General features: G+C 36.9%; 1 protein-coding gene across 6 annotated transcripts in view; it reads right to left on the minus strand.

Annotated features, from left to right (window-relative positions):
• Nucleotides 1–16,219, minus strand: part of MOCOS (molybdenum cofactor sulfurase) — a 213,383-nt gene that overhangs the window by 172,022 nt on the left and 25,142 nt on the right. For 4 of the 6 annotated variants that reach the window (XM_021528759.4, XM_085571776.1, XM_085571774.1 and 1 more), the window contains exons 2-3: nucleotides 14,224–14,313; nucleotides 11,597–11,663 (exon numbers count right to left, since the gene is read on the minus strand). In XM_021528759.4, the coding sequence (XP_021384434.2) occupies nucleotides 11,597–11,663; nucleotides 14,224–14,313 (157 nt within the window). Of the gene's footprint in view, nucleotides 1–6,389; nucleotides 6,497–11,596; nucleotides 11,664–14,223; nucleotides 14,314–16,219 lie in introns of those variants that run through there. The other 2 variants (XM_077784950.2, XM_085571775.1) reach the window with 2 other exon arrangements.

A 16,219-nucleotide genomic window follows, 5' to 3' on the forward strand; every position in this document is an offset into this window, starting at 1 on the left:
TTGTAGCAATGTGAATAATATAATACTGAAAGTCAAGAAAGAGGAAAACTATGAAGCACATACTAATTTCTCTAAAAGACTTGCAACTCAAAGCACAGTATTACATGAATGTTGACAGTTATTTTTCCTCTTTTTCCCCTTCCTATTCAATTTGGTGTACACACCTTCTCACAACACTGAAAATGAAGTAATTAGCACTGCTAAGTGTGAATTTATTACATCTTACTGAAGACTTTGTCAGGGGATTCTCTCTCCTCCAAGCCTTATGACCCTTCTATAGGAACATCTGCAGCCAAATGGCTTTCCAGCTTCTTATCACGGCCATACAGTTTAAAAATGGCAGGGCATCCACTAAAAATTTGTGATCAATTTCTTTCCACTTGGCAAGGCCTGTGACAGCTCTGAATTGCCAGGCATGAATTCCTCATACACAGGAACATACGTCATTGCATTGTCCACAGGGTGCAGCCACAACCAATGCCTCCTCAGTATTCCAGAATTCCAGATTCCAGCACCATATTGCAGGTGCTTTAGCCGTGTTGTTGATACTCAAGTGCTTACAGGTCTGATTTTCATGGCCTGCAACCAGGGGGAAAGTAACCTTAGCTCTTTTTCACACAATTGAAAAAGAAACACCTGAGGAAATCAAAAGGGACCCAGATTTACCAAAGAAAACAGCATGAGTATTTTGTTAAACACAAACAGCTTTGAAATGTATCAGCACTATCTTTCAAATTACAATAGTTGTTCAGGGCCTAAGACTTCAGATTAAGATAATTAAATTTCCAGAATTCAGTGGAGTGTGTGCTTATTTAATTAAAAGCAGATAGAATTTCATTTGTACTTCACTGTTAAGAATGCCACCTATAATATCACATTTTGACAATGAAGCTTACTCAAATTTATACTAAAAGCATACTTCATCAAACTCATTCTGAAGTTCATTAGAAAAGCTAAATGCCAGTACTATTTGCTATGGCAATCCCATCCTATTTAGATGTTTAAATAGGCAAACACAGTCAGATAAACTTCACAGCGTATTGTGAAGGTTCTATGGTTTTTCAGATGAAGTGTTCTCTATCTGGACCTCTACTGTGAGCTACATGATGTATTCTTAATTTTAAATTTTCACAGGTATGGCTCAATACATTGAAAAAATATCTTGCTTGTGTGTGTGCCTATAAAGTAAATCACGTTATTTTATTTTCCTTTCAGAAAGAAAGCATCATATTATACTAATCACTGGGCTATGTCCCACACAGCAAGGACAGAAAGTTACCCTTGTGCACTGCCTTCAGACAACGCATATGTAAGGTTAACACAAAACCTTCCCCCACCCAAAGGAGAGAGAAAGAGACTTAAAACAAGCAAGAGCATACCATTTATTACAACAGCCACTCAAGACAGCTGACAAGCATTCCTGGAATGCTGGAGGCCTCCCTCCTTAATCTAAGCAACTTTGTCAGCCAAGTAGAAGGGAGGAGAGGCACTACCCCTACCTATTTTGGTTCAGGCATGTCTGGTTAGCTGAATTATACCATGGTCGTTTAGGTTTCTTCTTTGGCTGAGGCAACGTGTTGCTGACAGATTTACAAACTCCTTTCAGCCGACTTTTCAACACATTGAGCTCATCACAAACACAGGCAGTTTGTGCTGGAGTCATGGACAATAATGCAGAAATTACCTGCTTCTGGCACACTCTTACACAGCAGGAACATGACCAAGTAGTGTTAGAAGTTTGCTTTGATGCAGGCTCAGCCGCTGCCTTCATACACTGTCAGAGGTCCATCAATTGGTCTCATTCTGATTTCAAAACATAGTAATACCCACATTGCTAACAAGGCAGGCTGTAATAACACTTATTGTAAATGTCTTGTAACGTGATTGCAGAAAAAAATCAAATTATCAAAACTGTCCATAAGTACCTTTTGCAAGGAAGGAACCATTCCTCGAGTATGTTATTAAAACATTATCTAATGTATAGGATATTGATGGAGTTCGCATTAAGTATTTTTTATTAAGTATTTCTTTATTTAGTATTATGCATGTGGTGGGCTGTTCAGTCCTTGGAAGGCCAGACAGACACTTCCCAGAAAGCTTGTATCTGGGGACTTTAGGAGTTGCAGTGTATTGGTGTGGGACCAAAGGCTTTAGAGCCCTGCAAGATGAGCAAGGCAGCTATTGTCTAACAAGATTTTGGATTCTTGTTTCACCTTTCACAAGAAGACAGATCTGTGTGAAATAAAATAACTTTCAGCTTTTATGAATTCACAGCAAGATTGTACGCATCTTGGGACATGCTCTTACTGGCAGGCAGATCTCTTTATCCTGTTGCAAGTCAGCTGGAGAGTCATTGAACACCCAGCTTACCAGAGAGCCAGGCTTTTAAAAGAAGATGGAATTCAACAACATACAAGATTTTAGCACGAACAAGTAAATGATTTTTTTTTTTTAGCAGGGGAAAAGTTATTAGGATTGTGCCTCACGCCTCTGCTGCAGAGTGCTTCCCTTGTTAGCACAGAAGCCTCAGTCTTATATTCTAGAGGTCATTTTTAATGTTGTTCGTATCTTTTTGTAGTTTTGTGTTCATTTTTTTCCCCCTTCCTTAAAGCAATACTGTTTTCCTACATAGTTTACTCACAAGTCAGAAACACATAGTCTGTGACCACTGATAGATTTTGCAAAAAAAGTGTTTCATATGTCTAAAATCTCCTTTTTATCACATTACAGGTATTTGCAAAGAAAAGTATTGGAAGTTTAAACCCTTTTAAAAGGGTAAAAACAGACAAAATAAAAGAAGTGGTGAGTGGATAGCTGAGAAAACCTGAGTGTTGAAAAATTCATTGGAGAACCATTGCCTGTGATCACTGGATTCATGACAAGCCTAGGGAGTCTACATAAAATCCAAAGTATATACCTCATACTCCTCTAAACAGTCTCACTATCCAAAAGCTTGAAATAAATTCTAAATTATTCACAACATGTTATTGAGCTGGCATTCAATAATTTCAATGATGCAATTTTCTTCTGCCTTGACACATACCAAATACACTAACAAAATTGAGAAAATTAAACCTGGATTCACTAAGTGTTATTAACCTTAATATAAAAGAGACAGTACTGTTAAGTCTTGCTTTGTTTATCTTTCATATTCCTGTATTTTACCATGACTCGTCCTGCTTCTTAAAGGCAGCCTTTAATTTCAAGGACACCATCTTTGGTTACAACCTCCAAGCTAGAAATAAAGTTTAAAACAGGTAAGAAACTTTAATCAATGGAATCAGCAGAGAAACAACAGAAAAAATAATGAAAGCTAGAAGGAACTGACTAATACTGCCAGCATACACTACAAAGTTCTATCTGAGTTTTAGGTATTTATTTGCTATTATTTCAAATTACCAATTAAAGTTAGCGCATTTAGCTTCAAAGAACTAAATGCTTAATGTGATTGTTATTTTCTCTTCTTTAAGTCATTTTGGTATCCAAAAACAAAAACACTGTGTACAAAATCTCACAATCTTCTTTGATTTTTTGCTCCATTCTTGTAAGTATTAACCAGTTTGTGGACCATATTATCACTTCCAGCCTAGCATGAAGTTTCATAACAACAACAAAAAAGAAAGCTCATGTTCCAACAAATTTATTACACTCTAGAAGAATTCCCAGAAAGATGTGCTTTCTTTCTCAGTGTAAATCTGTTGTGCCACCAGATTTCCTGTATTTATTTGAAATGCTCTTGCCATTTCCTTAGCTTTACAATACTTTTGGTCTTCTCATAGCACCCAGAACACTTGATGAGGTCACACCACCATCTTAAGAATCTTTTAATCTGTCTCAATTACCAAACCCTCAATGGCAAGGCTGCAGGATTTACTTCAACAACCCCATTCTATTTTGGTCACTTCAGAAAGATTAAGGTAATTTGGATCAAGCCCAGAGGCAGAGTCATTGAGATTGGCATGGGGGATAAAGGATGCATTTTGGAAGTAGTATCTAGAGGAGTATATCTTGTTCAGCCTATGGAAACAGGTCTCCTTTACTTAAATACATCAGAAGTGGTTAATAGTAGAAGAGACCTATAGTAGAACAAATACCTATAAGCAACACAAAATTTTGGTGTTAGGAACAAAAGGACACTGGTTTCTCAAGACCCAGTGTAAGAGGAAGTATTCTATTCCTTACAATGGGGAAAGATCATTAACAGTATAAGAAAAGTACTCTATAATAGCTGGAGATAAAACACAAAAACACTGAAGGTTACGTGCATTCCCATACTCTTGAACCATATCAGCTGGGATATATTTCTGACCTGGCTGTCCTGAAACCTGGCACCCTAAAACCCCTACTGGGCACAAACATACTCATTTCATCCCTGTTCAGGTTAAGGTGGATGGGTTATACCACACCCTCACCCCTTGACAGTCACTGCCCATCTTTCTGCACTCCTCCTCCTCAGTTTTTTCTGCTGCTGCAGTGCTCTGCTGGCTCTGCTCCCTGTGGTGTTTAACACATCCCCTGGGCAGCCTGGAAGCTGTACAGCTGCCTGACTTTTGCCACAGAAAAGTTTTCATCAGGGCAGCCATGACCTCAGCAAGAGGCTGTCATACATTTAATGAACACAGCTAGCTGGCACCTGCCTGCGGCCAGGTGCAGTCTCAGTGCTGGGGGGAGGAAAAACCTGCTAAGAGACATAGGATATCAACTGAGAATTTCAGCAAGACAGCAGGTTGGAGAGGGCAGAAAAATAAAAATAAAAAAAACAAAAAACCAAAACAAAAAAAAAAAAAAAAAAACAAAAAACAAAAAAAAAACAAGCAGAAAAAACACCCAACAGTGTTGGGAATACAGCATCTAGCATGGCTGCTGTAAACAACCTGCTATTAGAGAATGAGAGATGAAGGCTTGTGCCATCATTTGACAAAGTAAATGTGTTTGCCCTGTCTATAAGACGACCAGATGAGCTACAGATAACCTGCAAGAATGCAGAGAATAAACTGGCATTATCACAGATGAGAAAGCAGCCACAGTTATGCTTGATGTAACAGGGGCAGAAGATAATTCTAAGGTTACATCAGAAAAGAGAGTAAAAAGAAATGTGATGAAATCATTCAAACACTGCAGAGGCACCTACCCCGAAGTTACTACTACTTGCATATCATATCTGCTTCTGAAGAAAAAAATAGCAGAAATCCTGAATACATTGCTATATTCAGGAGATGAGAAATTTGCCAGTAGTTAAAATATATATATTCAAAATTGAAATAGTAAGTCATGAATTAGTTAGCCCACATTCATAATAATAAAAACATAGGCAACACTAATAGCTATTCACTTAGGTGGACTTTATAATAAAACTATTTCAGTGGATACCAGTGTTTAAAGTATTAAAAATCCTGATCACTAAGGATCATGCAGTGAGGGCAACAAAAACAGTACCCAAGTGCCAAGGGAACAGAACAGTAAGTAGAGTCAGAACTGGCAGTCAGAATTTTGAATGGGAGCAAAAATACTCATAGTGCAAATGACGACTTTTTAAGGACTCAAATCTGCTAGTTAAAAGTGCAGCAAGGTGGGGCTCAGATAGAATAAAGGATGAATGCAAAACGCTCTGTCTTGCAGCAACAATGATACCAGGAATTTCAGATTCATTGAGACACAGATGGCAGGCACCATGGAAGGCTTTGGGAATGCTTCAGTGTGTCCTCAACAGCTTAATTATAACAATAAATGAAATATTGCTTTGCAAGTTAAAAGAGTAAGATTCAAAATAGAACTCAATATGGATTTGCTAACTTCACAGAAAGATTATTAGAGACTATTTTATAAGGGCCAGAAATAAATTATCTCTGTGTTTCCAAAAAAGTAGATGAATTAGTATTTCCCAAAATTATGATTTTAAATATGACATAAGGTATGAACAGCAGAAGTTAAAATTCGTCAGTCATGCACTTCTAGCTGCAGAATCATTGAGCCAGTTTCAGATGGAGCAAAACAGAAAGTATCCATAGATGTCAAAAAAATTAGACATGAAAAAAAATCAGCTGAATTTTGAGCAACATACATAACTGAAGGCAGCTTTCAAAATTTCTCAAAATCAGTCAGATGGAGCACCTCTCCAATGCTACATATCTTGTGCTGAGAAACAGCAGTGCACTGAAGCCAAAACAAAGTTGTCAAGCACAACAGGTGCACACAGGGGATGACAGAAATTATATTTGTGCTAAATATCTGGTCTTCCAAAAGCCTTACTTGAAATACAAATAATCATGTAAGCCATTAATGAAGTTGTCAGGCTCCCCTGGAGTTGGCAAAGGAACTGCTAGTGCTCCCAGCAGCCAGGCAGGACAATGTTACTGCTCTTTGAACATCCAAGGCAACACAAACATTACCAGAAATGTCACCCACTGGTGTCTCACAATGCCACTTCTTAAGAAAAGCAGCTGCAAGCCCAGAAGAGGGAGGAACACTGCATTTCTTCTATAAGTATTGTATAGCCCTGGGAGGAGAAAAAAAGCTTCCATATCAATCTTGAAAAAGACAAAGAGACTGAGAAAATGGAAAAACAGAATTTGCATTGGAGAAATTTCACTATTTTTATCAGTGTTTTGTTCCAGTTGAACTATCTAACTCACCAGCTCATGTGCCCTTTCAAAGACCTCCTCATGGGCACAGAGGCTATTGGGTCCTGGCCAAAAAAGCAGCTGAGGATGCATCAAGGCTGCGTGTTAAAAAAAATGTGAACTAAACCTGAGTCCAAGTAAGCCTCTATCACTCTCCCTACTCTGAATGTTATCTACAGAGCAATGGCACAGAAAGATCGCACTTAAATTTAGTGTCCATTGCTTCATTGTCACAAACATATTATAAAAGCAGAGTCCTGAGGGGTTCTTTTCTGAATCAGAAAAAAAAAAAAAAAGGTTGTATTCTCTTTTTCAGACCTCTATGCAAAACATTCTAGCCACTCATACTAATAAAACTCAGAATTACCCAGAAGCATTTAATCTTTTTTGTTCATAAACTAGCAATCTTGACCTCCAGCTTTTAATTTATTTTACTAAAGTATTTATTTTTTTCAATAAATGAAGCATTCCAGATTTGACTGTCTATGCAACACAGTTTAGTCAGAGAGCACGACCATGTATGTACCAATTTTATTCACTACTCTCCATACATATGAAGGTATAAAGCTGACTACCAGAATAGCAAATTCCTTTCTAAAGCTTCAGCTCATCAAGTTAATGATTAATGAATTTATTAAAAAAGAGCTGAAAGTCCAGGAGCAAAGTTCCAAAGTAAAACAAGGTGATTTTACTTGTTCTTTAAAACAGTCTCCTAACTCATTCAAAAGTGACCTGGTACCCTGACCAGAAGCTTTTTATGACCTTACATAGTATTGCAAAGAGTAAACCATCCAAAAGTAATGGATTGGCTCATAGAAACAACTATTTATAAAATTGAGTCCTTTGCACAAAAGGCTAGGTGTGGCTGAGGGAAAAACAAGAAGCATCTGCACCAAAGCTCCTGCTGTGCTGCCACTCAGCACACGACAGAGCCCACAGTGGACTCAGCCACTCACTGGGGGCACACTAGGATTGTTTAATTGCACACCTAAATAATTTCATGAACCACAAGAAAAAGATCAGCCCTCTTACCTAAGCTCTTCCAAAAAACCTATCCATTATTCCTAATTACCTTCTAATGTCTCTCTCATTTACATGTACAGTCACTGCACTGAGCACGGTGACCTTTTGCTGGACTTCCCTGACTGTAGTACTTCAGAGTTGTCCCACTGAGCAGTGGGATCAGGAAAAGCAGTGATTGCATATATGGTGTTCTAAAACAAGCATGCAAAAGGCCTGAACCATCCTAGACTAGAAACAAGGTTTTCAAGTTGATGGGTGCCATTAAGGAGGACAGGATACAGTGCTCAGATGTCACTCATCCATTTGGTCTCCTGTCAATGACCTTTGCAAAGAACAAATCGATACTAAGAAGATACTGTATCTACTACTTCTTACTGTGCAGAAAAGGTCAAACCATTCTCATGTATGTATCAGTTCCAACATTACTGTTTTCAGACATGGAACTGCTTAAACCTGGGAATTAAAATCCCTATCTTGAACAAAGCAAAGCACCATTTCAAAATGTATAAACTTAAAGAAAAGACTTGGAATGGAAATTTATTTCATAAGCAAGGTATGATTCTTGCAGAAGGAATATAAAGTTCTATCTTGCTATCATGAAATGCTCTCTAAAACTACAGTGCAAATGAAATTATAAACAGTATTTATGAGACTGCTTCCTTAGCATAATCTGGTACCACCTGTGGGTTTTACCACAGAAACAAATATCTTGTTAAAGCACTGAGCCATTTGCAGTCATTTTGTGCATGTCTGCTATACCCATTTTTGATTGTATGTACTGATTAATATCCTCTTAGAGTTCACTTAGCATATTTTGAGAGAAGACCTTATGGAAATACATGTATTGGTTCTATATTTTAACTTGATCCCATTTAGTTCAATGCCCAATCCTTTTATCTTCAGCAAGAAAATTCTGTAATATACATATTACCACAGTCTAGGAGATGCTTGGTACCAAAATCATAACTTAAATTTCTGGCCTTTTTTAAAATATATAATTGAATTCCCAAATTATGATTCAGCTTAACACTTCACAGAACCTGAAAGTTCAAGGATGAACACCAAAATTCTATTAGCACACTGTGCGTACATGAAAATTATCCTCTATCTGGATACAGATACAGATTTCAAACAACTTCAGTCTGATTCTGGTTAGAAGACACTGCTGCACTATTTCATATTGCAAGTGCAAGATCCACGAGGACAATGTGTTAAAATATTCAGAAATCTAGTATTTTACAATGCTTGCATATGGGAAAAGGGTTATTTAACACTCAGTGTAATGAATTTCTGAGTTACATTAACTGCAGCATCATAAGGAGATATTGTACTCCTGCTCTCGAGCTGTGTGGAAATGGAGCACTGGCAGTGCATATATCCATAAGCAAAGTAATAAAAAAAGGATCTATAATCTTTTGACATATACATTTAATACATTTCAGTAAGGTTTATTATATTTTTTGCTTCCTCTTTTCAGCATCACTCATGGTTAATGTCGAGCTATGCACAATGCTTAAAATCACTCAGCAGTCCACATTAAGAAAAGAGAAGCAATGTTTTTAAGAATAAAATAGTTATTTCTAATCTTATTGCACTTGAGTCGGTCAAGAGGTAAAGCATCTTATTATAATTTTGAAAATCTGAGAAAACATCCACTGACTCAATTATTTAATTATTTATGTTATTCTCTTGCAAAGCCATATTCTAAGAATGGTTTCTCTCTGTCAAGCAGACATGAAGGTAAAACCAAATCCCTCAGCTTTGTAACATTAAACAGTGTACACTGACAGATTAGAAAAGTCTATTCTGATGTTTCTATCACCCATATCAGCCAATATAAATCTGAAATTAAGTTTGGTGTAAATTTTTAATTAGTTGATTGTACCATCACATCAGAAAATCAAATTTAGAAAATAATTAAAAAAAAAAAAAAAACAAAAACAAAATAGCATTGTCTTGGAGTCAAACACTGAAAAGAAAAGCCACTCTTCTGACTGCAGCCATGCACCATAAGCCAAATTACAAGCCAGCAACTCATTTTAATATTTCTAAAACTACCTGCTGAATTTCACTGAGGAAATCCAATCTATGCACTGTGATGCAGGATAGAACTGCCTGTCTCCCTGTCTTGTTGTACTGCTTATTTTGATGAGCTGCAATGGCATAGAGGTATAGATTTTTAATATACTTTTATTGCATTTTGGATAGCTGACTTATTGACTGTAGGTTTGGGGCATTTTTTTCCTGAATTTTTATGACTATGACTTTTTGATGACTATGCTTTTTAAATTCTTATTGGAAGTTTAAAAATGGCTGCATTTCTTTAGGGACAGATGAAAAATTGTATCAGGTGTAATACTAAAAAATGTTCATTCAGATGCAGAGGGCATTAAAAAAAAAAAAAAACAACAAAACGAAAACACACCAAAAAAAACCCTCAATACTAACATTGTCATCTCCCATTCTACCCTTAAAAAAGACTCAAGCTTTTTAAAGGCAGCATCCAACATAAAACATGCTGAAGTAAATTCTTTTCAAGTGATCTAGGTTTTTAGTCACTGAAAGCCTATTCCCTTACTCCCTAACAATGAAGAACACACAGTACAATAGTACTTATTCCAAAAGCAGTTACACTTCCTACTGTGCCTTCTTAAGCAGAACTGTGGAACAGCAACATTGCAACAGCACTCAGTAAATGGAAATCAGAATGCTAACTCTGCATGCAAGCACACAGGTCTGATCAACAGACTCTGCAGACTGTGGGTATTGCTGTAACTGGCTGTAAGTGTCTGCTTCTGTAGACAGCTATTCCTCGTGGGTAGTCACTTTCATTTCATTTGGCCATACATTAATAGGCTGTCATCCTATTAATGGTGCACACCATTAAGATAGGGTTGTGGCAGAAGCAAAAAGAAATGCTTTCTCCACAAAAGCTGACGACGGGAAGAGGGAAACAGATTGTAGCCAGCAGCAGCATCCAACTAGAAATCCTGGGTTTTTTACACTCCCATAAAAACAGTCAGAGAAAATGCAACAGAAAGGTATAAAACAGATTTTCTTCATTACAACTATGAACACTACAATACTATTGATCTGAATTCTGTGATGTGTTTTGGAGAAATATTTACTTTCAAGGAAGAAGATAAAATAAGAATCCATTACATTATTTACTTGCCTTAAGAGTGTCATTAAAAGCAGGCAAATAAACTCAAAGCATCCATATTCTGTGATAAAAAGGTATTTTATAAAATATCAAGAGTTTAATGAAACAAACCTTAAAAACAATAACAAAGTGTCTAAGTGGTATATTTCATAATGATGTAAATCATGACAAATCAGTTGCAAGATGTGTACCTTCAGCACACTCCATCCAGAACTTTCAAAGGAATACTTTATTTAATCAGTTCATTTACTTGCAGAAAGCCCCAGAAGCCCCAACACTAAATTTTACCTTTTTCTATTCTTAAAAGTTATACTAAAACTGCTTTAAAAGATATTTTATTACTCCAGTGGAAGTAAGTATCTGCCGTAAAACAATGTACACATTCCCATAAGCTTTTTGTAAGTTCTGACAAGCCACTACACCCCATTTAATTTTATCTGAATTTTAGCCATGTTTTTGCACCTAGTCTCACTATACTATCTTACCATACCATCTTACTAATAATCCTTTCTGAATTCCAAGTTCTACATCTTAATTAAAACTCTGGACTTGTATTACAGCACGAATTAACTATAGGACTTTGAGGATTTGAACATCTGAGAGAAAAAGAATTTATATGATTCAAGACTTGATTGTCCACCTTGTGTTTTAAAAGTGAGGTGTTTTCTTTAGGCATTACACATGACCCTTAGAAAATGGTACCACATCAAAGTCATCAAAACAGTGCAGGCGAACCAAAATGAAAACAATCAAATGTATCACACAACATTTGAAATAAAGATGATTCTACCTGTATCGAACATGCTCGATTGTGTCATATGTCAGCTTGCTGCTGATATTCTGGCTATGAGGGTTGCCTAGGAGACAATAGAGATACAGAAATTAATCATTAATCACAATTTTGCTATTAAATTTCTCTTATCAAACTATTACACCAAGAGAGTCTAAAAGATGATAAAGATTCAATGCATACTTCACAGCAATTCCCTTAAGCGCCTTAGTCAAGACAACAGACCTATAAAAGGATAAAGCAATTATGACAGACCTAGAAACTTCAGCTGGATTTCTTACTAATATTTAGGCACTTCCCCTAAAAAGAAAATGAAACTGCATATACACAGACTAGAAAAACCACAGACAGAATGCAGATTCATAAACGTATTTGTGCAGTAGCTAAGAAGCAAAAGGCAGGATCTGGAAATAACAATCATGATTGGATAGAAGGGTTTTTTTAGTGTCTGAAATCCAATTGATTCATTGAAATATAAATTTTATTGCAAAATTAGTAGCTACCGTAGCCCAGCTCAGAACAAGCATATATAACAATTAAGGCAGCATGATTTTATCTTCTTGAGCAAAAAAGACGCCAGCAATATTCACTCAAACACAGCACGCTTTCCTATCAGCAAATACTCAGAGAACATGCAAAAACAGTTTGGAAAGGGAATAAGGAAAAATTGATATATTAACACAGTTTTTGCAGTAGGCTCCAATATCAGCTCTTTTCAAAATTTAAAAGTTACGCTGCTGAAAGTTGTTGAGTGAAGGTGTTGAAAATAAAAACTTTAGAGCTCAACTCCAAAACTTACACTTTTCATGTCTGATGTTGCATTTCCAGTTCAAATATCTTCAAATTAGAAGTGAGACTATCTCTTACATATATTACTTTCCCTCATTTACACATGCAACAGCTAAACTGCAGTTCTTTGAACCTGTGGATTGCCACCAAGAAAATAAAAAAGCTGCAAGTCAAACACCCCCTTCATTCACATCTGTGTTTGTTAAATTAATTCCTCCTATACTGTCCTTAGACAGCATTTACTGTCCTTAGAGTATGAGTATGTAACTAGGAAAAAAAAATTACTATGCTGGAGCTCTTGCTATAATTTTAGATGAAAATACCAATAAAAATATACTATTTGTTTTCCTATAGCATTATAAGGTAGGATGCAAATCTGCTGCAAACTGGCAGTACAACTATTTCTATTCACAAGTACTTAAATGATTCACAAATTTCATTTTCTGATCCAGACGGTACTTATTAAAAGGATTGAGCCCAATGTTTTTTGAAATGACTAAGATTAGAGCATAGATATTTCACTTTATAATGTCTGTGGTGACAGAACATTAATTTTTGTATCACTGGCATGCACTTGAATAGGAGATCTTGAATATAATCAAATCAATGTATTTTGTCATAACAGGAAAAAAAGCCCCTATCTCTATAAAAACAACACTTATTTTGTAGTGGAACTCAAATTTATGCTCTGGATCCCAGCCTTGCCAGCATTCAGAAAAAGAATAGGGGGAAATGACATAATGGCACATGGAAAATGAAAACTACCCAAAACTCTCAAGTGGCTTACACAGGTGATAAACACACGTGTGCCAGTGCTGGAGCAAACAAACAATTTCTTGTAAAGCAGTGGTACCTAGTTCCCAAGTGAGGAATCCCTTTGTTCCATGTATCAGGGAGCACAAGAAAGACACAAAACTAGCAAAAAGGACACATGGTCCACAGATAGTAACACACCATAGGAAATTTGACTACTTCCATGGGACTTCTCACAGCATAATACTGTGCAGTTTGGTTTGTTTTTTTTTTGCTGATTGAGCATGACTCACTACTCTAATGAAAATTGTCTCACACAATATCAATATTTCTTATACAATGGATGCTGCTGACTTTGTATAAAAACACACTCAGTGTGTGATTCTGCCTACATAATAACATCAGAAAGAAATGAAAGGTTTAGGTAGAAGATCTGGGGATGAAGTATTTACAGGTGGTGCTGTAACAGTTAAATCTCCACCCAGATATTAAGCAATTCTGTAGATCTTTTACGCACATTCCTCTGCACAGGACTGCTTTTGCAACACCTATCCTTTTTCTGAGTAGGCACCAAAGTCTAATAGGGCAAAGTCTAATAGAACCTATTCTGTACCTAAATTCACTTGGGATCTTTAAGCTATGCTTTTTTCTGAGTAAAATTCTTATACTGAGTCACAGTATAAGCTCTTTGTGATGACTCTGTCTGAGAAGAAGGGTGGTTCTGGATTCTGGTCCTTGCATAAGAAACTTGGTTTGCATTTTTGTGTGAAAAAAAACCACAAAGAATGAACAGTGCTTATAGCTAAAATGTATTTCTTTATCCCAAGCCTGGTGCCCTAACAGAGTCATGCAACAGAGCCATGTTTGCTTTGATCTTTCTTCTTCACCAACGCAGACAGGTCCCTGGCCACCAAAGAAGGAAGCTAGGGGTGACACAAAGGCCTATACCTCCTTTGTAAAAGCACTGGTCTTCCAACTACTCTACAGCAGCAATAAAAAGCCTGCAGAAGCTCCAAGAAGCTCAGTTTTGAATGATTTAGATGGAAACATGAGAAGACTCATGGGAAACATTGCTTTGCACTTACCATAAATGTTGTTTCTGAGGTCATCAGTAAAAGCTTTAAGTAGACTCTCTGGGAAAAGCGCTGAACCAGCATGGTCAAGGTAAGTAATCCCTAAAATACAAATACAATTACTAGTTTCAATTTTTAAAAGATTCAATGTCATTTTCTCACACAGATCGCATTGTGAAGTGCACCATTCAAACAACTCTTTTCATTCACTAGCAAAAATAAAAAAAAGGATGAAACAATACAAGGCAAACATTTTGATTACCTGTGTATAATTTTTAATTAAGACCAAAGAGGTACTTCCTTTCATGCTTAGATTACACAGTCCTTGGAAGAGAAAAATCTTTTGTTTGGCCTGTACAAAACTGAGCAAGCTGGTGTCTTCAGCCATTGCTAATTCTAGGCACTACTTATTATGAAAACTACTATTACCACAATACTAATAATTATTATTAACTGCAACATCAATAGTGATGTCTCCTTGCTGACAGGTGCCACAACTCTCTCAAGAACTGACTGACAAGACCAAAATTGTTTCTGAAGATCAGAGACAGAACGAGAAGTTTTAATGTTTTTAATCATGTCTCTCCACTCTGCTACACTTAACATTCAATTAATTTTTTAAATATCCTTTTATATTATTTAGCTATTGCAAAACTTTTAAATAAATACTTATTGAAAATGAAGGCTTTTTCATGTTTGGCCATTCTAGATTTCTTAATGTTTAGCAATTATTCTTCCATTTCTCTAGTGTGTTTCATGCTCTTCATTAGTTTTCTCATTTCACTTACCTTAAGTATTCCAACCTATTTCAAATTTTAATAATGATGAATATGATTAAGATTAGAATTTATTAAGTATTTTAAAGGTCTTCCCTTTCCACATGGATTTAAAATTGAGTTAAGCTTTAAATGAGACGTCTTGACACTTGGAAATATATCCTATAATATATTATGTTACTGTAATAGTGATCCAGTGGGTAAAGCCGTGAGGTAGTGCTAATAATAAAACCAACCCAGACACTCACCCCTTATTTTCGAAAGAGAAAAGTCCTCTCCTGCCTTAAGATTTCCTCACTTACAGTGCCTAGCAGAAGTAGAATTCTTAATGATGGCTTGAAGTCAGTCAAGTGTTATAAGATGCTTCAAGGGGTGGAGCATGTACAAAATCAGAGACAACTTATTAGCTGTACAGGTTTTTTAGTTTTTTACTTTTTTAAAAAAGAAGAATCCTAGGAAATTTCCCCCAAGCAATATGAAGCAGCACAGACAACCACTCAAGGGTCAAAATGCATATGGAGGTCTGTCCTGCTCAGTTCCCAATAGCTGCTCAGCTCCCCACAGGAATGTATGACTTTGGAGGAAGACAGGCACACTGCCCAGGCAGGACACAGCCAGGCCCTGCCCAGTGCTGTGGTACAGCTTCTGCCAGCAAGGAGACAGCAGCTTTCCCTCCTCCAGCAGAACCTATACTCACCATGGCCACCTCAGGACCTGCAGCTTGGCACCAAAAGCTCAGGCAGGCCCTGAGATGGAGCAACAGCCACAACCTCCACCAGCAGCAGTCAGGGCAATAGGCAGCCCGCAGTCACTGGCTACAACTGGGAGAGGAGGGAAAGGAAGCACTGGGGCTGAGAACGGGAAGAAACAGCCCTGAGCCAGACACAAGTGGAAGAACTGCTGAAACATGGACAAACCACTCTTCAACTGAATAAAGTTGAAAAGAGGGTATATTTATTACAGTGCTGGACATATGGGGAGTAACCTTCCAAAGACATGTAAAAAAGTCACAAACTCTTGCTCTCGATTTATCCAAGAAGGTTTTACATATTCAGATGGTGTCCAAGACGGTTTCTACGATGCTTATTACATAAACATTAGCTCTTGCCTCATATTATAATTAACTGAATATCCATTACAGCTGTGCAATTGTCCTCTTTAATTGTGGGTAGGTGAGCTTCTGAAGACAAAGTAAGACATGGGTTCTCTGCTTGCTTCTTCTACCTCTATCG

The sequence above is a fragment of the Lonchura striata genome, chromosome 2, assembly GCF_050655825.1.
Source record: "Lonchura striata isolate lonStrDom1 chromosome 2, ASM5065582v1, whole genome shotgun sequence".
Taxonomy (NCBI): Eukaryota; Metazoa; Chordata; class Aves; order Passeriformes; family Estrildidae; genus Lonchura; species Lonchura striata.